Raw genomic sequence first — 25,295 nt, 5'->3', positions numbered from 1 at the left:
ACTAAGAATACAGACGCTCCTCCGGCGCTGATGAAACTCATTTTCTTAGTCCTGTCAATCTCACCTATCACATCTGTGTCAATAATGATTATCTCGTGGTTCTTATCCTTCACAACCCCCCTTATCCTGAGTGTATATTTGCTGGTATCGTCCACTAGTTCTCCGTTGTAATATCCACCGAAGCTCAGTTTATTCCCCACATCGAACTCCAACGACCTTAAAAAAATCAAATTATTTATTTTATATTTTTAAAGTTTTTGTTTTTAATGAATAGACGTAAATAGGTAGACGTAAAAAGGTTGAATCATAATTTTCAATTTTCATATTCACGTATATTAGATAAAATTATATTGTTATGTATCATATTATTTTGTAAACATTGGCCGGGTACCAAAAACCGGTCCCCAAACAAACAAACCTTCCGAAGTCGTTCGACTTAAGCTCGGCAGTAATGTACGGAAGCAGAAGTCCCTTTTCGTCATACGCTTTCTTAGCTTCTTGCCAAGTGTAAAGTTGATCGTTACCCGTGAGAATTCCTTTATGTTCCCCTTGCTGGAGTATGAGCTGAAATCTTTCTATTCCTTCAAAATCATCAGTAGTGTCGATAAAGGTTTTAGCTGCGCCGTTTGTTCGTGTACCAAATGTTACGTGAATCGGTGGGAAAGTAACGTTTATTTTCTTGCCATCGTTGTCAGTTATAATGTAATGCTTTTTATCAGTTAACTTCTGTGATGATGAGTCGTTATCGTCATCATCAAGGTCAAATACGTTGTTCTCTGTCTCATAAATTCCTGTCACATCTGCTTGCCTTTTGCCCCTTTCATCTCTTGAAAATAAGTCTTCTATTTTCATACCATAATCGATGTCTAGTTTCTTTAAGTTTGAAGTTGGCAAAGGTCTAAACCAATTTTTAATATCATATTTTAAGTATCCTATAATCCTTGTCTTGAAACCGGCATATTCTGATTTAGTCAAAGTTTTCCAGTCCTCCAGGCAATCCTCTGCTCCTTCGATCTTTCCCACTTCGATGAAAAACATCGTTGTTCCATTGGCCAATATTTCGAAACCCACTTCATTTACTTTTATTGTGTAAAGAGTGTACACAATTTGTGTGTAGTGTTCGGTGTTTTCGTTGACTAGCAATTCTAAGTCACAGTACTTTAAATAATAAATTGCATTTTTTTGAGGATCTAACTTCCATTCCAATAAAGGTCCTCGCGTGTTATTTTGAAATATGGTTAGTCCGAACTCCACAGCTTGGAATGCTTTAAACTGTAATTGTGACCTACTGAAGTTGAACTGATAACTCCGCTGGTCCTCTATGATGTGTTCCCGACCCGTCAATGATACAAGGTTCTCCTTGATATTACTACTAGTAGATGCTAGAATCATAGGAGGATAATATTGACACATTGTTAAAACTTGCTTGTCTGGCATTATTTTAAGGCCACAGTTGACATACATGGTACTCTTCCACAGGATCTGAGCGCATTTCCTTAACCCATAGTCGTCTATCCCCTGAGCATCGATAAGATCTAACAGTACATACTGACAAGGATTGAACCAATCTCTCACAATAGATATGACCGTTTCTACGTCACCTTCAACCGCAAGCATTTTTCCTATGTTCTCTCCTACCTTTTTTTCTACTGCCAAGGGACTGTGCGATAAATCATCAACTGTAGTTTTATTAGCTGTACTACTTTCTACCCATTGTTGAGCGTTGAGGTGGATTCCATTAGCGCTTCCAGCATAGCATAAACTTGGCAGTTCAGGGTATAAATCTCTGATTTTATTGTGCTCCTCTAGAAGAAGCTTTTCAAACCCGCTTAGGTCTTTTCTGCAATCTGTCTTGACTTGTTTAACTGAAATTAATATCGTTCACATAGGTAGGGCAAAAGTCTTTAAAATGAAGGGCTGCCTATCGTCTTTAATCATAATATCGAAAATCTCCTAGTAACTCTTTACTCAAATAATTTATTAAGCAGTAAAATGCAGAAAATGTTTATATCTCTTAAAATTGCCTTTCCGACTCTTAGTGTCCAGATGCAATGGCTATTTTTAACTAGTTCTAACATATATTTTAGAGCCTCGTTGTAATTTTTACTCTGTCCTCAGTAGTGGCTGCAAATATCATTAAAGGTTCATCAAATTTGAAATTTGTAGTAGTCTTTTAAATTTATTACTCGTTGCATTCCTGCTTGTTTACATAACTCCGATCCTGTATGTCTTCAAAATAATAATATGGAATGAAATCCTACCCGTGATCAGAGCCAATGTGAGAGCGAAGAGAAACTTTAATTTCATCATCAAGTAGCACTGTTGCAGCCTGTTTCTTCGAGTACGTATTATTGAAAATTGTCATAAAACCTAGCAATGAAGATATAGTTATGACAGTAACGAATTTCCAAACATAAAATCAATAATTTCATCAACAGATGGCAGCCCCAAAAAATGTCTTTAGTGGTGAGCTGAGGCGTGAGAGCAACAGAGCTGGCCGTCGATAATGCCGAAATACTATAGCCAAGTTAAATCAATATAATACTAAAATTACTATACGCAAGGCGTTTCCCTCGAAATTCGAACGAATGCTCAGATCTGTCTAAAGAAAAATGAACTACTTGTAGACACTGAAATTAAAGGATGTTGCATTGCTTTATATGCTTATCTTCTATACATTCTTAACTTCGTGAAGTTAAGCGTTGTGGCCTTGGAATTGCAACTTAAGAAAGAACAAAAACAATTTGTGTAGAAGTTAACTGACATGCAAATGAAATGTTAGTTCATTGCTCCTTCATCAATATTCTTTTTTAGTTATATTTGGAGAAAGCGGGATTGAGATAAAAATAAATGGACAGAGACATCTTGGAGCGGTTATTGAGTCACAGGAATATAAACAACTTTACATCAATAATTTAGTTGAAGGATGGGCCAAAATGATCAACAGATTATCAGATTTTGGTCAATCCCAGCCACAAGCAGCTCATGCAGCATTCACTCATGGATTTAGACACAAAATTACATACTTCATGAGAACAATTGAAGGAATAGATCAATACTTGCAACCTCTTGACATGCTTATCGATGAGAAATTCATACCGGCTTTATTTGGATGCCCTATTACACCAAGAACAGTTGCGCTACCCGTACGATATGGGGGACTAGGCATACCAGTTTTATCAAAGTTGGCATCAGAGGAGTATCAAACATCCATGGAAGTGATTAGTTCTTAGTAAAGGCCATGGCCGGAATTGAAACAGATATAGATCAGGATTCCGAGTCGCTGCAAGAAATTCTCAAAGTGAGAGCAGATAAGCAAGAATCAGAATATACGTTAGTCTGCAATGAAAGCAGTGAGAGATTTATGGTTTCACACTGAACAAAGGGGAATTCAGGAATAGTCTACTTCTACGATATAACAAAGACCTTCCACGATTACTTCAGTCATGTGTTTGTTGGGCCAAAATGGACATCAACCATGCTCTAAACTGTCCAAAGGTCCAAGAGGAGGCTACATCATCATCCGCCACAACTCAGTTAGGGATTTCATCGCCAAACAAATATCAACTGTTTGTAAAGACGTGAAATGTGAACCCCACCTGCAGACTCTAGACGGGGAGACTTTCTCAACAAATGCCACACTAACAGGAGACAATGTGCACCCTGACATCCGTGCCAGGGGATTCTATCGGCCGGGACAGAACTCCTATTTCGACTTAAAATTTTTCAATCCCAATTCTGAGTCTTATCTCTCATCATCAACTAAAATTTATTGAGGACGTTACAGAAGGAATTGATTTAATGTAGTTGGAGGAGTCCTTACTCTCCTCACGTCCGTAAATGAAGTTTTCTTTGTATCATATATTATTCTATTTGGTTTTCAAAAAAGTTAGTTACTGGAAATATGTCACTTTGAGAATTGTTCAAAATTGAATTTTACTTTGCAAATTAACCATTTCAATTGATTTACTTCAAGTATGATTTTTCTCAGTCACCGGGCAGTGAGCACAGAAACGAAGGTCAACATCAGTGTGAGCGTGACGGTAGAATCACGAGTTTGTAACGTTACTCCGACGTCCCACAACAAATTACAGCTGCTGGGTTCTGTTATAGTTAACAATGTGGGATATTATTCGCTCAGTCTACAAGATCTTCATGTGAGTTTGTGTTACATTCCACCACCTACATCTTTAAACTGATATTGACTTGAAGATAGCATATGAACAGAGAAGATCGATCAACAGTAAATAAAAAGAATGCGGTATTAGCTCTCGGCACGATTCCACGAAGTTATGTTAAATCCACTTCATTTCCATTTCCATTTTCATAACATGTTTCCGACGTTATCACTTTTTATTTATCACTTATAAGTTATAAGTTTAACATTGTTACTTTACAGGTGACCCAGCTGAGTTTGGTGAGCAACCGTTGGATCATGAACAGCTTGGAGTCTAACATTCCATTAGTTGTGTATCCAGGTGCAAGTATCAACATTCCGTTTAGAGCTGAACTTTCTCCCAAAGAATCTGCTTACTTTTCTAGTGTCAGGTAATTACTAATGGTATATATATTATATATGAATATATCAACGATACACGAAATTTTGATATACCATGATTATTAGCTGTAATTGTAATGTTCTCTGATTCAGATTAGAAATAAAACAAGTTCCATTGTCTAGAGGTAACATGAGATGATATTTTCTATAAATGACCTCAACTTCATAACTCCTCTCAGTTTGGGAGGTGGACCGCTAGTAGATACCTCGGCTAATCACGTGCTAGATCTGTACAGGAGATCACAGGCCTGCCTTGAGGCGAACAAAACCTCCGCAGACAGTCCATCTCCCCACTATAACATGGGTACATACTTTACATCTCCCCACTATAACATGGGTACATACTTTACATCTCCCCACTATAACATGGGTACATACTTTACATCTCCCCACTATAACATGGGTACATACTTTACATCTCCCCACTATAACATGGGTACATACTTTACATCTTCCCACTATAACATGGGTACATACTTTACATCTCCCCACTATAACATGGGTACATACTTTACATCTCCCCACTTTAACATGGGTACATACTTTACATCTCCCCACTATAACATGGGTACATACTTTACATACTTTACATACTTTACATACTTTACATACTTTACATCTCCCCACTATAACATGGGTACATACTTTACATCTCCCCACTATAACATGGGTACATACTTTACATCTCCCCACTATAACATGGGTACATACTTTACATCTCCCCACTATAACATGGGTACATACTTTACATCTCCCCACTATAACATGGGTACATACTTTACATCTCCCCACTATAACATGGGTACATACTTTACATCTCCCCACTATAACATGGGTACATACTTTACATCTCCCCACTATAACATGGGTACATACTTTACATCTCCCCACTATAACATGGGTACATACTTTACATCTCCCCACTATAACATGGGTACATACTTTACATCTCCCCACTATAACATGGGTACATACTTTACATCTCCCCACTATCACATGGGTACATACTTTACATCTCCCCACTATAACATGGGTACATACTTTACATCTCCCCACTATAACATGGGTACATACTTTACATCTCCCCACTATAACATGGGTACATACTTTACATCTCCCCACTATAACATGGGTACATACTTTACATCTCCCCACTTTAACATGGGTACATACTTTACATCTCCCCACTATAACATGGGTACATACTTTACATCTCCCCACTATAACATGGGTACATACTTTACATCTCCCCACTATAACATGGGTACATACTTTACATCTCCCCACTATAACATGGGTACATACTTTACATCTCCCCACTATAACATGGGTACATACTTTACATCTCCCCACTTTAACATGGGTACATACTTTACATCCCCCCACTATAACATGGGTACATACTTTGCATCTCCCCACTATAACATGGGTACATACTTTACATCTTCCCACTATAACATGGGTACATACTTTACATCTCCCCACTATAACATGGGTACATACTTTACATCTCCCCACTATAACATGGGTACATACTTTACATCTCCCCAGTATAACATGGGTACATACTTTACATCTCCCCACTATAACATGGGTACATACTTTACATCTCCCCACTATAACATGGGTACATACTTTACATCTCCCCACTATAACATGGGTACATACTTTACATCTCCCCACTATAACATGGGTACATACTCACTACATAGTTCATACTTTGCAGGAAACAATGTTTCATTTTACCACTTATCTGCTTTAGTTCTTTCCCATCAAGAAAATATATTTGTTTCCTGGTCCTCTTTAATACACAGTTCCCACTGCAGGAATGCTAGTGTTCTCTTTAATACACAGTTCCCACTGCAGGAATGCTAGTGTTCTCTTTAATACACAGTTCCCACTGCAGGAATGCTAGTGTTCTCTTTAATACACAGTTCCCATTGCAGGAATGCTAGTGTCCTCTTTAATACACAGTTCCCACTGCAGGAATGCTAGTGTCCTCTTTAATACACAGTTCCCATTGCAGAAATGGTAGTGTTCTCTTTAATACAGTTCCCACTGCAGGAATGCTAGTGTCCTCTTTAATACAGTTCCCACTGCAGGAATGCTAGTGTTCTCTTTAATACAGTTCCAACTGCAGGAATGCTAGTGTTCTCTTTAATACACAGTTCCCACTGCAGGAATGCTAGTGTTCTGGGAGGGCAGTGTCTCTGAGGAGGGCAACAAGTCTAGAATACTCCATGCTCAAAACCACACCGCTCTACAGGCTTCTCTCCTTCCACAGCCTCAACAGGTACCGACTTAATTAATGAAAAGTTATTATAAATTTGTCGCCAATAAGCCATCAAAATACAACAATAATTCCAATATTTTGTGAGACATGATCAATAAGAGCACTCGAGCAGTTCTTCAATCAACTAATTCTAAACTGACAATTCACATCCAATCAGTTACTAAATTAATAAGTTACTTAACTTGTATCTCTTTAGTTAATAAGTTATTAATTTGTATCCGTCAAACGTACTTATAATCTACTTTTATCGTAGCAAACAATTTTACCTGTAGCGCACATTCTAATATATACATTCCCACAGTTACTAAGTTTGGGTCTGAGTTACCAGGAAACTTGGTCAGCAGATTTCAAGACGGCACCTCTGCTGCCGGTACCGGTAACACTGCACATTACTAACTGTTACAACACCTCACTTACTGTTATGGTTACTGCTAATACCACTGCTGGCAGGTTAGTCAGATAATGTTATTCCTACTCGTACACACTTGCTCCTATACTTACCCTAAAGTATTGCTCCCTTATTATTGTGGTTATGATATGAAATTCCCGCAGGCCGGCTCCACTAAAGTATTGCTCCCTTATTATTGTGGTTATGATATGATATTCCCACAGGCCGGCTCCACCAAAGTATTGCTCCCCTATTATTGTGGTTATGATATGAAACTCCCACAGGCCGGCTCCACCAAAGTATTGTTCCCCTATTATTGTGGTTATGATATGAAATTCCCACAGGCCGGCTCCACCAAAAGTATTGCTCCCTTATTATTGTGGTTATGATATGAAACTCCCACAGGCCGGCTCCACCAAAGTATTGCTCCCCTATTATTGTGGTTATGATATGAAATTCCCACAGGCCGGCTCCACCAAAGTATTGCTCCCTTATTATTGTGGTTATGATATGAAATTCCCACAGGCCGGCTCCACCAAAGTATTGCTCCCTTATTATTGTGGTTATGATATGAAATTCCCACAGGCCGGCTCCACCAAAGTATTGTTCCCTTATTATTGTGGTTATGATATGAAATTCCCACAGGCTGGCTCCACCAAAGTATTGCTCCCTTATTATTGTGGTTATGATATGAAATTCCCGCAGGCCGGCTCCACCAAAGTATTGCTCCCTATTATTGTGGTTATGATATGAAATTCCCACAGGCCGGCTCCACCAAAGTATTGCTCCCTTATTATTGTGGTTATGATATGAAACTCCCACAGGCCGGCTCCACCAAAGTATTGCTCCCTTATTATTGTGGTTATGATATGAAATTCCCACAGGCCGGCTCCACCAAAGTATTGCTCCCTTATTATTGTGGTTATGATATGAAATTCCCACAGGCCGGCTCCACCAAAGTATTGCTCCCTTATTATTGTGGTTATGATATGAAATTCCCACAGGCCGGCTTCACCAAAGTATTGCTCCCTTATTATTGTGGTTATGATATGATATTCCCACAGGCCGGCTCCACCAAAAGTATTGCTCCCTTATTATTGTGGTTATGATATGATATTCCCACAGGCCGGCTCCACCAAAGTATTGCTCCCTTATTATTGTGGTTATGATATGATATTCCCACAGGCCGGCTCCACCAAAGTATTGCTCCCTTATTATTGTGGTTATGATATGATATTCCCACAGGCCGGCTCCACCAAAGTATTGCTCCCCTATTATTGTGGTTATGATATGAAATTCCCACAGGCCGGCTCCACCAAAGTATTGTTCCCCTATTATTGTGGTTATGATATGATATTCCCACAGGCCGGCTCCACCAAAGTATTGTTCCCCTATTATTGTGGTTATGATATGATATTCCCACAGGCCGGCTCCACCAAAGTATTGCTCCCCTATTAATGTGGTTATGATATGAAATTCCCACAGGCCGGCTCCACCAAAGTATTGTTCCCCTATTATTGTGGTTATGATATGATATTCCCACAGGCCGGCTCCACCAAAGTATTGCTCCCCTATTATTGTGGTTATGATATGATATTCCCACAGGCCGGCTCCACCAAAGTATTGTTCCCCTATTATTGTGGTTATGATATGATATTCCCACAGGCCGGCTCCACCAAAGTATTGCTCCCCTATTATTGTGGTTATGATATGATATTCCCACAGGCCGGCTCCACCAAAGTATTGCTCCCCTATTATTGTGGTTATGATATGATATTCCCACAGGCCGGCTCCACCAAAGTATTGCTCCCTTATTATTGTGGTTATGATATGATATTCCCACAGGCCGGCTCCACCAAAGTATTGCTCCCTTATTATTGTGGTTATGATATGATATTCCCACAGGCCGGCTCCACCAAAGGACACTCTCCCCTTCATGTGGTCGGGTGTAGTCCGTCACAAGATAGAGATACCTGATCACGTGACAAGATCAGTAAACTTGACGGCTGTCTTCTCTACACCGGGAGTATACAACATTAACCAGTTGTCTGTGTGTGTTGCCAGGGATACCGGCCCTCTTCCTCAACTTCTCGATTCTACTTCTCTTCTTAGAGTGGACGCTCTTTGATTCAATTAGTTAATTACTTAGTTTATTAGTGGATTAATTGTTCGAAATGAAATTATGTGAGTTTATATTGCCAATAGTAAATTTATGGATTTCAGCTTGATTAAAGTTTAAACTTTTGAGTTATTGTGTTTACTGCTGGCTCAGGGAAATTCTCACCAATAACCATTTCTGTATTGACTATATAATCTCTACTATATAGTAGCAGTATTAGAAGCAGAGTACTCTAGTAATATAATCATTATTATTTAGAAGCTAATTCTGTAAATGTCAGTTTTAATATTTTGTTGGACCTGGGAAAACTTTTAACGATTTAATGTGATAAATTAGAGACGAAATTAAGATTTGTAAAATGTATCACTAATTGCTCCTGTGATGTTGAACAACTTCAAAATAAGTTTATTTATTTGCAGAGATATGAATAAGGTGCAATTTTTACTTGCAACCTCCCAAAAATTTATATGCGAGAATTTACAGTTCAATGCACATCACACATGTAACCCCCCCCCCCCCCCCCCCCCCCCTGCAACGTCCCACCCCCCCCCCCCCCCCCCCCCCCCCTGCAACGTCCGCCGTAAGTTCAAAGTCTGAACTGTTACGCACGTAACATGAAAATTTAGCACATTTGTAATTTCAAATTCTCTGTTTTTCATGCACACAATTTGACGACAACTGTCGATGAAATAAAATATAAACTACAGTTATGAGTTAATCCATTCACTATATTATTTTCCTTTCGCCCAAACTGTAAATCGTGGTTTTTGTTTACTGTGAAATGAATATAAAGTGCTCTCTTCAGTTGGATAAATAGTTCAAGGGGGCTATATTTATGAGTCGCATTTGAACTTGATTTCTCTTGGAGAATTTCTCTTTAGACTCTTAACTTGCGAACAAATTGAAGCAGCAAACTTTAGGCTAGAAACTTTATTGAATTGAAATAATCAATCATTCCGCGTAACAACGTCTTCTTCAGTTCTGTAATAAAATTGTTAAACATGTGTAAAAATTAACGACGGAAAGAAATTTAACAATAACATTAAAAGTTTTAATAAAACAAAAACAGAGAAATATAATTTTTTTATATGACCCAAAAATGTTATTGCAAAAAAATGTCAAAACAACAAAAAATACGACAAGAAGAAATGTAAGCTAATACAACTAAATACTGTACTACTCATGATACTAAACTAATTAGTAAACGTAAAACTGGTTGTTCAGAATTCACAGTTCATGTGTAAAAACTAATGATAAAATCAGCACTTAAGCAACGATAACTCGGTTGTCATGGTTACTATCCAAGATAGTCCTATCAATACATTATTTACTAGTTAAACATCGACTAAATATTTGTACAAATAACTCAACTCAGAACGATCATTCATTTCAGGACTTAATCTCAATATATACATCGCTTCTACAATCTTTCTACGAACAGTTTTACTCTGTAAATCAAGTAACTTAAAAGATAAAACTGGGGTTCGGTTATGTGGTAAGAGATACTGTGGGGAAACTGAGAGAAGCCTCCATGCTCGTCTGATGGAGCACAGACAGGCTGCTAGGAATCCTAGAGCACATCCAGAGAATGGGGTTGGACAGCACTACGCATCTCTACATCCTAACCGAACCCCAGTTTTATCTTTTAAGTTACTTGATTTACAGAGTAAAACTGTTCGTAGAAAGATTGTAGAAGCGATGTATATATTGAGATTAAGTCCTGAAATGAATGATCGTTCTGAGTTGAGTTATTTGTACAAATATTTAGTCGATGTTTAACTAGTAAATAATGTATTGATAGGACTATCTTGGATAGTAACCATGACAACCGAGTTATCGTTGCTTAAGTGCTGATTTTATCATTAGTTTTTACACATGAACTGTGAATTCTGAACAACCAGTTTTACGTTTACTAATTAGTTTAGTATCATGAGTAGTACAGTATTTAGTTGTATTAGCTTACATTTCTTCTTGTCGTATTTTTTGTTGTTTTGACATTTTTTTTGCAATAACATTTTTGGGTCATATAAAAAAATTTTATTTCTCTGTTTTTGTTTTAATGTTATTGTTAAATTTCTTTCCGTCGTTAATTTTTACACATGTTTAACAATTTTATTACAGAACTGAAGAAGACGTTGTTACGTGGAATGATTATTTCAATTCAATAAAGTTTCTAGCCTAAAGTTTGCTGCTTCAATTTGTTCGCAAGTTAAGAGTCTAAAGAGAAATTCTCCAAGGGAAATCTCTTCAGTTGATTTTGGAGAGATCTCAAACACCAGGAAATGTTTTAAATAACTACCTCGTGGGGTGACCTATTTTTCTTACTTACTTGAAAAGGTCTCCTCTGCGTCTGTTCATGTAAGTTAATTTTGTGTCATTTCTTTTTTGAGATAAGGGGGCAATAACGTCTATGCTCTAAAATAAAGTTAACATAAAATTAAATTGTGATATTGTCTCAACATGGGACGGCAAACAAATACAGATATAGCCTCACTGTCAGGCTGGCATGTGACTGTTATTTGATGACTCTTATCTCTTATCTTGAATTCGATACCAACTGCTTACAGTTACATGCCAAAGTTTTTTTTAGCTTATTGTTTTACGGCTTCACTTCAAACGAAGATTTCTCCCTTTTGTTCTGTTTAATAATTATTTATTGGAGGGCTTCAACGCGCCGCGCAAACTATCGTTTTTACTAGATCGTTGCTCTTTTAATTCGCAGAGCAACGATCTAGAAGGGTTGACATCATCAATCAAAATAAGACTGAGATCAAGTCAATAACATTAACATTAACTGGCCCAGGCTGTTGGCATGATGAAAAGCTTTACCTGGCTCGCTGTTTTAGCGATATTCCAAGTAGTGACTGTCATGACTGAGGAATACTATTGGACCTATACCTGCGTTATTGAAGGTAAATCATTGTGGATGGTTAAACGATTTTTCGGCAACTTCCAGTCAAAAAAACTGAATAATATTAATTGTTTACAATTAATTTTGGCTTTACTGTACTGCTTCAGCGTTATTTTACTTTTAGTTTTACCATATCCTCAGTCCTCACCTTCAGGTTCGGATATAATCAGTGATAACTCTACCATTACCGATAAATGTACTGCTAGTGGAACTAATGGAGACGAAGCAAAAGCTGCTGCTTTCTGTCACCAGTCAGTTGTTTATGCAAAATTCCATTTTACAATTTACAACACCTTGTTAAATGTTAATTGTCGCATTGCCATTATTTTTATTAATCGGTCATGTCAATTCAGTTTCGATTTGTTTCTCAAAGATTAGTACACACTACACATCTCGTTCAGGCCGAACTACAATGAAGCAAACAACACTTTCTCGGAGTACGGATGTGGAGAATGTCCTGATAGTGCTGATAACGGCACCTGCCTATCTTGTGCAGCCTGGAACGAGACCGCCAGTATACAGGATAATAGCAACTGTAACTCTTACCACCCTCCTATCTTTACTTATAGTTGCTTTCAGGGAGGCATCTCTGTTAAGTGCAGCAATGGGTCTCTCTTACAGGACATTCACTGTTGGGGGTAAGTCTTTATATGTCACTATTTTACCTTTTCTAAAGAAGTAAGAACTTTCTCAAGAACTCTTCGGGGGATTTGTAACTGTCTCCCCCCCCCCCCCCCTCCCTGCTGAACACCCCCCTCCGCCTCCCTGCTGCACCCCCCCCCCCCCTCTCTTACCCTCTCTCCCTAAGACGTTAAAGAGAATGCACCTCAGGCCGAAGCCGAGCTACAAGGAGAACAACGCAAACCTAACTGTGTGCGGGTGTGGATCGTGTGACACTGCTCATAGCCCGAATGCTACCTGGAAACTCAAAGATTGTAAAACCTGCGATTACGAAAACTGCAATGGAGCCGAAGGGACAACCTTAATTTTAGCCTCAACAGTTGCTATTTTCTGGTTCTACGTTTACAGCTACTAGTACTAATTCAATTTAATGACCGATGGAAATTAACGATCGGCCAAATCTTAAGTAGCTCCTCGCTCGGCTGTCTTTCACGTTACCAAACTTTGTTTGACTCAGCTTGCTGATATCTTATATTTGGTTAATTCTGTCACAAAGAGAGCAGTGGAATAATACTAATAGAGTAGCTCGTATAAATTGGTATCTTTATGTGATATCCATCTACTAACTTTTACCACTATGCTTTAAGGGGCCATCTACTTAGAGTTAGAGTTAGGACGTCCGCCAAAATCGCAGATTTTCAGACCACTCCCTGTCCGGGTGTGTCCGAATTTTCAAAACCACCCCCCTCCCGCGGACGTCCGGATTTCCAGCTACTCTTAAGAATACAAATAAAACCAACGTCCGGATTTTCAGAAACTACCTCCCCCTGTCCGGATTTGTCCGAAATTCCAAAACCAACCCCTCCCTATTTGCCGGACGTCCTAAGTATATGGCCCTTAATATCAATAATACTTCATACTTGCTAATAAAACGCATTAACGTGCTCAATTGTGACATCTATTATGTATTAATAATAATTTAAACACTTTTCGCGATTAAATAATTCTCATGATCTTTAAATTTGTATAGAGCAATTTAAAAAGATAAACCAATGATTTTATTCTTCGTCATACTCATTTACCTGGGGACCCCAGGCTATTATGTTCATAAACATAAGTAAAGATTCGGCGGAATGACAGGCTGAGCGCCGCCCAGTAACATTTACATACTCATAAGCAGACGTACATGATTATTTCATATTATTGTCAACGCGGAGGCGTTCACTTGTCATACGTTGTAGACTATAGTGGCCACGATAGTGAAACGACAATGGGGGGCACGACGTGATTGACGGATGCGGGATGTTACCAGTTACTCGTCTAAATTTCTTCGAAGTAGCGCGCGCCGCTTTCTTCTCGAAATGTTATGGCAAGTGCTACGAAGTAGCGCGCCGGGCCAGACCATTAACAATGGTCAACGACGTGATACAACCCCCGTGACATAGGGTTAGAATGCTCTCCTGGCGAGATATTGGCGGAAAACTGTCTCGATCACGTGATATGACTGTATAACAAAATCACTCTACACTCGACTGTCACGTGACTTATTCAATCCGATCTCTAGCCGTAGAGAACGAATATTCGAAAACCTAACACTCTAATCTGATCCTAACCTTGTAGGTTTATTATATATATATATATATATATTATATAGCCTACCAGAACGCGCACCGAGTTGGACTCAAATATTTTACGAGTACCACCCGTTAAATCCTAACCCTAACCCAATCCGTAAGAAAACCATATGCTGAAACCCTAACCTTAACGAAAAATTATACTAACTTCCTTATATTATACTATACAGTCTTATCAGATCATGTGATCGAGAAAGTTTTCCGCCAATATCTTGCTTGTCAAACGTTATATGTTGTGTGACCCGCCACGCACGATCAGTGCGCGGCTCCCCTGTATTAGTGAAACGACCTTGGGGTCACGACTTGACGGATGTTACTCGTCTAAACACTAAATTTCTTCGAAGTAGCGCGCGCCGCTTTCTTCTCGAAATTGCCCGATGGCAAGTGTTTGGCCCGCGCCCCGGGCCAAACTATTAACAATGGTCAAGGTCACGACGTGATACAATTTTTTGCCAGGTAGGGAAACATTTTAGGAGGCATTATAACCGAACCTTATTTCATGGGGGATGATTCGGAATCCGCAACAAACGGCAACCCTTACTGGAAGTGTTGTTGTCATACGTTTTATGACCTGCCGCGAACGAACTGCGCTACGCTAAGCCACATATTTGATGAATTGCTTTACATATTTTTATTCTGTAAAATGTGCTAAAATTAAATTTCTTGTTTGATTGAATTTTTTGTTTTATTGATCTCTTTGTGACATTTATACTTCCCCTTCAGCCTCTACTACTCACTTTATTGCCTCATGTTCTGGACGTCATTATCTTAAGTTTAGTTGAGAATTCTCAACACCCACTTTCAAGTCGAGTTCTTTCGACGGCTTTTACTAAATCGCTCGCCCAAAAATTTCACGTGACTTTGGTTTTTTTAGTTTTGCAGCCGTACAAAACGGTTTTACATAAACCCTAATCCCAACCCTAACCCTTATCATAACCCCGAAGCTATCCATAATCTTAACCACAACCCTAACCCTAACCCGAGCCCTAAATAATCGAATTCACGTTTTACTAGCCTGTCACGTGACCAAAACGGTTTTTTGCCCTTAACTCTCCAGGGAAGCATTTTAACCCTACGTCATGGGGGGTGATTCGGAATCAGCGTCCAAAAATACACCGATCTAGACCACTTTCATGCTTAAAGGGCCTTTTCACAAGAATTTTCTTAAAATTTGGGCGAGCGATTTAGTAGGAGCGACTTTCGACCCACTTAGTCCACATGCTTTGCAAACTTACAGCACGGTATTTGTAAGTTCCTAATACTCGCCAAAGATGGTTCCTCTAGTCAATCGTAGGAGAAGAGAAAGCTTAAAAACAATTTAGGTGGCTAAAATTTTGTTTTGATATTAGTAGGTCCTAGTATTTATCCCTATTGTCTGAAAGTTTAAAGATAACTCTCCTTAAATTATTTTAATGCAGTCACTCAAATGAGTTTTATACCAGGACACTTCAACATAGACACATATTCTGCCCACAATAAGATGATCCTAATAATTACAGGCCAATATCCATCCTTCCACTTGTAGGAAAACTTATAGAATACTTTGTCGGCAAGCAACTCACTGATTACATGGAAGAGAACAAACTTTTCATCCGGCATCAATATGGCTTTCGGAAAAATCACTCCACAACTTATCTGATGTACGATCTGATGGACGAAATATATATGAGTAAATCTAAGTCTTATAAACCAGGAATCATCTTTCTTGATCTTAAGAAGGCCTTTGACACAGTGAATCATGAAATATTGCTTCAAAAATTGGCATATTATGGAATTGGTGGCATTGCTTTAACCTGGTTTAAGAACTTCTTATCTTGTAGATATCAATGCACTAGGATCAATGGCAATCTAAGCTCATTTTTAGAAGTTCTGAGTGGTGTACCACAAGGAAGCATCATTGGGCCTATATTATTTAGTATCTTCATAAATGACATCATTTATGCCTGTAACCTATCTAAGCCCTTTCTATTTGCAGATGATGGTGCACTATTCTTTGATCAAACCTGCAGAAGCACATTTATAAACATGAAAATAGAACTTATGACAATCTTTAAATGGCTCAGTGTTAATAAATTATCACTCAATGAAAAGAAGACTGAATTCCTATTGTTTGATTCTGTTGACCAACATGATGAAATAACCATTGATTGTAATGAGGTAACTTTCACAATCAAGGAGTGCAAAGAGACAAAATATCTTGGCCTCATTCTAGATAGTAAATTAAACTTCAAAAGCCATGTAGATTATATTATTAGGAAGGTCATGAAGAGAATTGGTGCCATGTATAGAAGTAAAGCACTGCTACCCATTAAATATAGGAAAATGTTTGCCAATGCACTCATGTTGCCACAATTCGATTATTTAGACACGATCTATTGTAGAGCTGGCAAGACAAAACTTGCTGAACTTGACACTCTGTACAAAAAGGTAGCCAAAATAGCTCTCAACGTTCCAAAAACAGAGAGCAGCCTTAATGTTTATAGAGACATGAAATGGTTACCACTCCATCTTAGACGACAACTCCATCTGTCAAATTATATGTTTAGAATCATCCATGACAATTGTCCTACAAACTTTATGAACAAATTTAGTTACATATCAGGAGGTAGTAGGAGCGGCGAAAGCTGCAACCTTTATGTCAATAGATCAACATCACATAAAAACTTTCAATACTTGGGGGCAAAATGTTGGAATAATGTTCCAACAGATCTACGAAATCTGCCCGATGTTAAAAGCTTTAGTGATTCGTATAAGAAACAGCTACTATCATCTATAACAACAGACCCTAATTATACCGTCGACAATTCATATGACAAATTTTACACTGCAATCATAGTCGCCGATAACTAAGTAACTTCTAATTCTTTTAAATCTGAGGCATATATAATTGATGTATCGAAAAGATATTCCCTTTTTTACCACCTTACCATTCTGATTGATTTTGCACATGACTGACATGTTTTAACTGGAGAAGGGGTTCCCACAGTGGTAGTTTTATAAACCACTTTTAATTTATTGACCTATTATACTTAGTGGTAGTTTTATAGACCACATTTAATTTATTAACTTATCATACTTAGTATTTTTTTTTGGTGACTGTATCACCCAGTTTTAACATTTGATAATTGTACAGTTTATTGACGACACATTGACTGAATGTTATTTTATATTCTAATTTATATTCTAGATATTTTATTTATTTTACAACAGACGACAACTTCCTGTTTTTTCTTCTATATTAGTTACTCATATCTCTTGTACAGACTTTTTTACAAGGACATTGACAAATGATACTCACATTAGGCATTCATTATTGCATCTAAATTATTTCACTTGCATTAGGCTTAGAAATTTATTCTCTGGTCAACAGATTTCAAATGTTTAATTAATTTGTAGTATGACAGTAAGGTATATAAGAAGTTATTTAATTTTGCTTGGGCTATTATATTGACTAGGTATTGAGGTTTAATGATGATATGGAATTTGAATTCTTTATAAATTTACACTATGTGGTTGGGGCATTTTGCATAGTAAATATAGTTACTACTCATATATATCATATTATTTGATTGGTATTCGATTTCTGATTATTTCTCTAGGAATATGATTATTATATCTCAATTTGGCTTTAGGTAGGGTGCCCCGCTAAAAGAACTGGATTCTTCCAGGAAGCATCCCGTGCACAGAGCTTGGTCTACATATATATTAAATTATTAACCATTCATTCTGTATGTGCACGAAAATTTATTTCAATCAATAAGGGGCCATAATTGTTTCAATTATGGTTCTGTATAGAATTATTATTAATACTAGTGTAACCCGGCCTTCGGCCGGGATTTCACTGCCGCAGTTAAAAAGGGTAGGAGTAATTACCCGCTGAGTCAAAACCCGCATTAGGTGACCCAATAGTTTCTTAAACAATAATCTCATAATCAGTTATTTCTTGTGGATAATTAAGTCATTATTAGCCATGAGGCACCACATTCCATGATCATAAAGTCATAAGGTCTGAACACCGAGTATTCCACATCATCACTCCCGTCTTGAACCGCTTTCTATTTTTCTTTAAATCGTTATCAAATATACACAATAAGGTTTGGTACTTTATCCGTACATCCCCTTTAATAGCTACAATAAATCGTTATAGAAATAAACCCTTGTTAACTCCGCACCACACCCGCACATTATATTTGAAAACACGCATAACATTGTCGTATGAACTCTCTCTCTTTCTCTGCAGTCCAAACACACCCCAAACACTAACAGTCCTCCTCCCCTAATGAGCGTATGGTATTACATTACAGCGAATCTTCCCGGGCTAATGCAATTATGACGCTACTTAAATGCAGCTACATATTATACAGTAGTGAGATATAGAGAGCAAGCCCCGTAACTCTTGCCGTTCTGCTCAAGCAATTTTATGCAACATTTGTGGTACAAAACCGTCAATTAAACCACTTACCACCGGCCGATTTAAAAAAAATTTGCCCATGGGCTTCATCAGAGTTTTGTCGGCACTATACCGAAAAAACCAGTCCCGTAACTCTTACCGTTTTTTTTTGTATAACCGTTCGGAAATTACACACAGACATCAGACACACACACACACACACATTCTGGTGTTATTAAGTTGATTCCCAATACATTTTTTTAAACGATATACACGGATAATTTCAACGATGGTAATTGTCTAGCTATAACATTAGACACCCTCGAAAATAAATATTTTGAAAAACTAGTGGGGTGAACATGGCTTTCTCTACATTCAAGACTCTTTGGTTGTACTCACGTTTTTGTTCTTCTCGTGAGTTTTGTCCTTGACTGCTAATTGGATTGTGAAAGGACACACAACTAACAAGGCAAGGAATGTCTGGGCCTTAAACCTTTTGCACACACCGAAACACTAGTCCAGATGAGTTATTGGACCAGATAACAATTGTTGGCAGAGATAAAGGGATGTTACTATGGATTCCAGTCTTGTTGTGACAAAAAGTTTACATTATAATATACTTATGTTTATGACATGTGTAATTAAAGGATATAAAATGCAACTTGAAAGTGGACATTATTTATTGGAGGGCTGGCGAAAGATTATGGCATTTGTATCAATGGTTATAAGAAACTATAGAAATGTTAAACTTTACAGTGCTTATTTAAAACTTCATTATACTCAATTTTATATATATTATACTCTCAATTTCTATTTTTAAATACCAAAATATAGATTCATTCTAATAAAAAATTTCTCCAAGCTTCTACTCTAGTTTTCACTACAATCGCTTGTTGAGTTGAAATGGAAGAAATATTTCTTGTGCCTAAACTGTACTATTTTGACTTACTTGACTTACTTCGACTTAGGGCAGCTTCAATGTCTGCGCAGATGTGACTTTTCTCCAGATCTGTCTATCCAGCATGAATTTGTTAATCTGTTTGCTGTCGTCAAGCCCCGTGCCCCCCCCCCCCCCCCCCCCCGCAGAATGTCTTCATACACAAGGTGTGGTCTTTCCCTACGCTGATGTCCGTGAAGGTGTTCACGGACAGACCCATCAGCTTCGGTCAGAAGTTCGTTGTGTCTGGCAAGATGACCAGGGAGCCTCATCCTCCACTCAGCTATCTTATCAGATGCTCTAATAAGGTGTCCATCTACATTATTGTTGGTCTATGTTGGGTGCCACTATGGAGGGTCTGAGTGACAGTCCATGTTTCAGAGCCATATTGACTTGGATGGACTCGACTGTAGACTGGAACAGTCATACCTTGAGATCTCTACCCATACCAGACTTCCATCTGTTTCATTGAAAACTTATTGTTTCATTGATCTTCATCTGGTGACATTCTGCCCAAGCCTTAGCTTTTCTAACTTCAAAGCCTTTCTCAGAACTCTTCATTCTACTACCCAGGTATACAAAGTCCTCGACTTTTTTTCTATATTCTTCTCACTCGCTGCCGATATTGTCTGAATATCATGATCTCTAATGTTGATTCCATGTACTTAGTTTCCCCTCGTTAAGGTGGAGTCAGACTGAATTGGCCGCCAGTTCCAAACTCTTGAGGAAATCTTGGGCTTCTGCAACACTATCCGTGATTAGAGCAAGGTCGTCAGCAAAGTCTGCATCAGTGACTTTTACAGCCGGATGGCGCTGGCTTCTTCTAGGCTGGAGGGTAAATGACCCTCTAATCTAGGGCAACTGTCATTTAATGTAATCAATTACAATTATGAAAATATGGACTATACATTTTTCAGCCGCTCCGTGGCCAAGGTGACTATTTCATTATGTTTCACCCTCAATTCCATACCATAATGTATTGAGCTTTGCTGATTATATTACTGAGGTATTATTAGTTATTCATTAGTCAGTTTTTGGGTTTTCCAAATAGTTTCTGATTATTCTGATTTGCGACAAATGATATTGCACTGTTACACGACAAATGATATATTCATTAGTTATTCATAATTGCCAAAAAAGTGGGAATACAATTATCGTCTGTGAGTCCAGAACTCGCATCCTGCAGATTGGAAGAGAATGCATTAACCTATTGAGCCACGTAGTCGACTAGAAATTAAGTAGTCAGATTCTTAGGAATCTGGAAGAATTTCTAGGAAGTAGTTGGCATATTTGCCGCACGTTTTTTTTGCACGTTTTTTTGTCCCAAGAATCAACAAGGATCTAGCTAGATCTAACATATGCGCTCAATTCGAACGTCTTGAGAACCCCTGAGAGCAGCTAATTTTAAATTAATTTGAATATTCTTTTGTTGACAAAAATCAGTCAATTATGGCTATGGAAACATTATGACTAGGATTTAAATTCCTCACTTTTAGTTGAACTGTGTACTATTTGTAGGGCTGAAATGGAAGAAATAGGTGTTATTGTACCTAAACCGACTCCGATAACTGTAAGTCTCATTACATATGGGATCGTTCACATTTTAAATAAGCCAGATGCTATTTTACACATAAGTAAGCATTTCAAAATCCTTTCAAAAGTTTGGTACAATTTCTTTTATCTTCTTTGTGGTTAGTTATTTCCTTTAACACAACACTACTCAAGTCGGAGAAGTCATTTGACAAGCTAGACAAGCTCGACCAGAATGATTTGTATACTATGTACAAAAAACTACAGCAACAATTAGAGTTTCTCAATGTGCAGGAGGAGTATATAAAAGTCAGTTCTTTAATTTTTATGTCAAAATTTGCATACATTTTCAATTTCTTTGCTGTCTTTTCTTTTTGGGATGATTAATGATGATAATGGATGGGAAACATAACTCAAACTGTGTATCAACACATCATGCATTAACAATTGCTATGTAATGTGTATTATCAATGTGAATCTAACTAGGACGAGCAGAAGAACTTGAAGAGAGAATACAAGCGAGCTCAGGAAGAAGTGAAGCGTATCCAGTCAGTGCCGCTTGTTATAGGACAGTTTCTGGAGGCTGTAGATCAGAACACGGCTATTGTGGGTGCTACTACTGGCAGTAACCAATATGTCAGGATACTCAGTACCCTTGACAGGTGAACACAGCAATCATACCTCAGGGTTCTACGTGTGGTATTTCACAACATTGACAATGATTAGAGTCCAGTGGAAGCTAATGTTGTTATATCCCAGGGAGCTCTTGAAACCGTCAGCATCAGTCGCACTACACAAACACTCCAACGCGCTGGTAGACATACTGCCCCCTGAAGCGGACAGTAGTATTGCTATGTTGCAGGCTCACGAGAAACCTGATGTCGCTTACTCAGGTTAAATAACGGCATATATATTTCCATTTCAAAAAATCTGTTATTATATCTAGACTGTACACGAAAACACTTCCGTATCCGGTCATAGTTGATCAATGGAAAAATAACTTTACTGAGTTTACTGATTTAAGGGAGGGAGAAAGTTTCCTGGTGCTTCCCCCCCCCCCCCCCCCCCCCCCCCCCCCCCCCCCGGGCAATCCTATCACCCTCAGCAGTGGGGGATCGAAACCATGACCATTTATTCCTCATTTTTTGGTCAAACGGTCATCGATAGGTACAGCCTTAAAAACAGCTAAAACTTGAGTTGTGATAAAATAAGCATCATGTTCGCCGTCCTCTAATTAGCAAGTACAGCTATATTTCAGTTCAATATAGTATGGTACATCAGAAATATTGATTTTTTGCGAAAAATTATGACCATTTTGCCCATTCATTCGACTTTTGATCGAATTGGCACGGGCATTTCGATGGGCTTAACGTTTTTAAATGTTTCAATTTATTATAGCTTACTTCAGATATCGGAGGTATGGACATACAGAAGCAAGAAATAAGAGAGGCGGTGGAGTTACCACTAACACACTTCGAACTCTACAAACAAATAGGTACGTTCTCACTACAACACTACAACAGTATAGTTAGTATAGTTCACTACAACACTACAACAGTATAGTTAGTATAGTTCACTACAACACTACAACAGTATATAAGTGAAGTGATCCCAGAAGGAGTAGAGTTAGCTCTGTTTGCAGATGATGCCTCCCTGTGGGCATCAGACATCGATCTCAACAAAGCCAACAGACAAGTTCAGCTAGCTCTTGATAAAGTACAGGAATGGAGCAACAGGAAAAAGATGATGCTCAATGTAGATAAAAGTGAAGCTACGTTCTTCACTCCAGCTACTAATGAAGCAAAGTGGAGACCCTCCTTGAACCTGGATGTAACACCTATCCCGTTCAACGCTAGCCCAAAGTTCCTTGGGGTTCATATGGACCGAACACTGTCATTTCAACAGCATGTCACTGAAGTGACCAAGAAAGTCTCTGAACGCTGTAAGATACTGGCGTCCCTGGCAGGAAAACAGTGGGGCTGGAGAAAAGAAAACCTACGGAGGGGTGTACATTGCTACCCAGAGGAGCGTACTTGATTATGCTGCAGCTGCTTGGCAACCATGGCTATCTGCTACTCAACTCAACAAGCTAGAAGTAGCACAGAACAAAGCCCTGAGGCTAGTCACTGGTCAATACTCGTCAACACCTACAGAAGCGCTAAGAATCGAAGCTGAAGTTGAAAGCTACAAGACACATAGTGAGCGAATCATCACTATTGCTGCAGAAAAAGCAGACCGACTCCCTTCAGATCATCCAAGGCACGCAGCACTACGCCCTAAAACACCTACCACCCACAGAAGCAAGATCCGTAGTTCCTGGAGAGAGAAAACTAACTCCACCAGAGGGCAACTACCAACTCACGGAAATCCCGTAGAAGCCCTCCCATCTCCATTCCAAAAGCCCTGGGAGAATTCAGAAGAACAGAGGAAAAGGAACTGGAAAGTGTTCACAGCACTCCCAGAGACTCCTATGCTAGTACCCAAATCCCATCCAGCTGTGCCTAACAACCAACACCCTTTCTCCACACGACCAAGAGACACTTTCTGGGACACAAGCGATTCAGCTAACGAAAGCTCTGCCAAAAGACTGACCGCCCAAAGTGCTATCAGAATGATTGACAAGTACGACATATGTACTACCATCTATACTGACGGATCATGTAAAGGTGGAACAAAGGAAGGTGGAGCAGCAGCAGTTATCACCACAGGGTCAGCAGCTAACCCCGTTATACTGGAGACCATCAAAAAGAAGGGAAATAAGTTCACCTGCTCCTATGGTGAGGAGAAAACTGCACTTACGGAAGCCCTGAAATGGATGACAGAGAACCAGAAGTATGATGACACCATCATATGCTCTGATAGCCAGGCATTACTGACTAGCATCGATAGCCTGAACCCAGACACACAGAATATCAGGAAAACTCTGGAATCACTCCATGGGACAACGTACCTGCACTGGATTCCCGGCCACTCCAACATTCCTGGGAACGAATACGCTGACAAAGCAGCAAAGGAAGCAGCACAACTCCCGACCTGGGCCAAGGACAGTCTACAATCTCATACGGAGTTGCCAGAGCAGTAGCAAAGGCTCACATCAAGGATAGCGACCCCCAACACCACCTGGTCTCCCAGACTTACAAGGGATACAACAGAAAAAGAGCGGACAGTAAAATAGAGAGCAGGAAAGACGGAGCGCTGCTAGCACAACTCAGAGCAGGCCATTGCCTTCACCTGTCCCACTACAAAAATAGGATCGACTCTACAAAGAGTGCAACTTGTCCCCGTTGCGGAGAAGAAGAAGAAACGGTACCACTCTGGATTCGGTGCCCTGCAACGATCAGGACGAGAGAAGAAATCTTCGGAAAATCTGACTTAAAACTTGGACATACTAACCACCAACCCGATAGAAATCCTGGCGTTTGCTAAGAAGACCTTGCTTGAGGGACCCTTAGACGCCTAGCCCATCACCACCACCACAACAGTATAGTTAATATAGTTCACTACAACACTACAACAGTATAGTTAGTATAGTTCACTACAACACTACAACAGTATAGTTAGTATAGTTCACTACAACACTGCAACAGTATAGTTAATATAGTTTACTACAACACTACAACAGTATAGTTAGTATAGTTCACTACAACACTACAACAGTATAGTTAGTATAGTTCACTACAACACTACAACAGTATAGTTAATATAGTTCACTACAACACTACAACAGTATAGTTAGTATGGTTCACTACAACACTACAACAGTATAGTTAATATAGTTCACTACAATACTACAAATTAGTTGTAAGTTCACTACAACCTACAACAGATATTTTTTTTTAGTTTCCCACAAAACCAACATATTTATATGGTTTACTACAAAACCCCCAAAATATATTATATAGTTCCTACAACAC

General features: G+C 38.8%; 3 protein-coding genes across 4 annotated transcripts in view; all 3 read left to right on the top strand.

Moving 5' to 3' along the window:
• The window catches only part of LOC134822104 (uncharacterized), a 40,464-nt gene extending 30,709 nt beyond the window's left edge, over positions 1–9,755 (top strand). Inside the window, exons 10-15 of the mRNA XM_063832999.1 lie at positions 3,992–4,157; positions 4,400–4,548; positions 4,738–4,862; positions 6,739–6,851; positions 7,153–7,301; positions 9,145–9,755. Of these exons, the coding sequence (XP_063689069.1) occupies positions 3,992–4,157; positions 4,400–4,548; positions 4,738–4,862; positions 6,739–6,851; positions 7,153–7,301; positions 9,145–9,367 (925 nt within the window). The 3' untranslated portion in view covers positions 9,368–9,755. The remainder of the gene's footprint in view (positions 1–3,991; positions 4,158–4,399; positions 4,549–4,737; positions 4,863–6,738; positions 6,852–7,152; positions 7,302–9,144) is intronic.
• LOC134822105 (uncharacterized) overlaps positions 1–13,869 on the top strand; it is a 37,594-nt gene extending 23,725 nt beyond the window's left edge. The window contains exons 2-5 of the mRNA XM_063833000.1: positions 12,162–12,270; positions 12,424–12,520; positions 12,671–12,907; positions 13,101–13,869. Of these exons, the coding sequence (XP_063689070.1) occupies positions 12,171–12,270; positions 12,424–12,520; positions 12,671–12,907; positions 13,101–13,305 (639 nt within the window). The 5' untranslated portion in view covers positions 12,162–12,170 and the 3' untranslated portion in view covers positions 13,306–13,869. The remainder of the gene's footprint in view (positions 1–12,161; positions 12,271–12,423; positions 12,521–12,670; positions 12,908–13,100) is intronic.
• Positions 1–25,295, top strand: part of LOC134822399 (cyclin-dependent kinase-like 4) — a 152,159-nt gene that overhangs the window by 55,069 nt on the left and 71,795 nt on the right. The gene's annotated exons all lie outside the window — the stretch shown is intronic.

This window comes from Bolinopsis microptera, chromosome 10 (assembly GCF_026151205.1).
Source record: "Bolinopsis microptera isolate Bmic1 chromosome 10, MBARI_Bmic_1.0, whole genome shotgun sequence".
In the NCBI taxonomy this organism is placed as follows: Eukaryota; Metazoa; Ctenophora; class Tentaculata; order Lobata; family Bolinopsidae; genus Bolinopsis; species Bolinopsis microptera.
The sequence above is the reverse complement of the archived record's forward strand: the minus strand, read 5'-3'. Positions and strand labels throughout refer to the sequence as shown.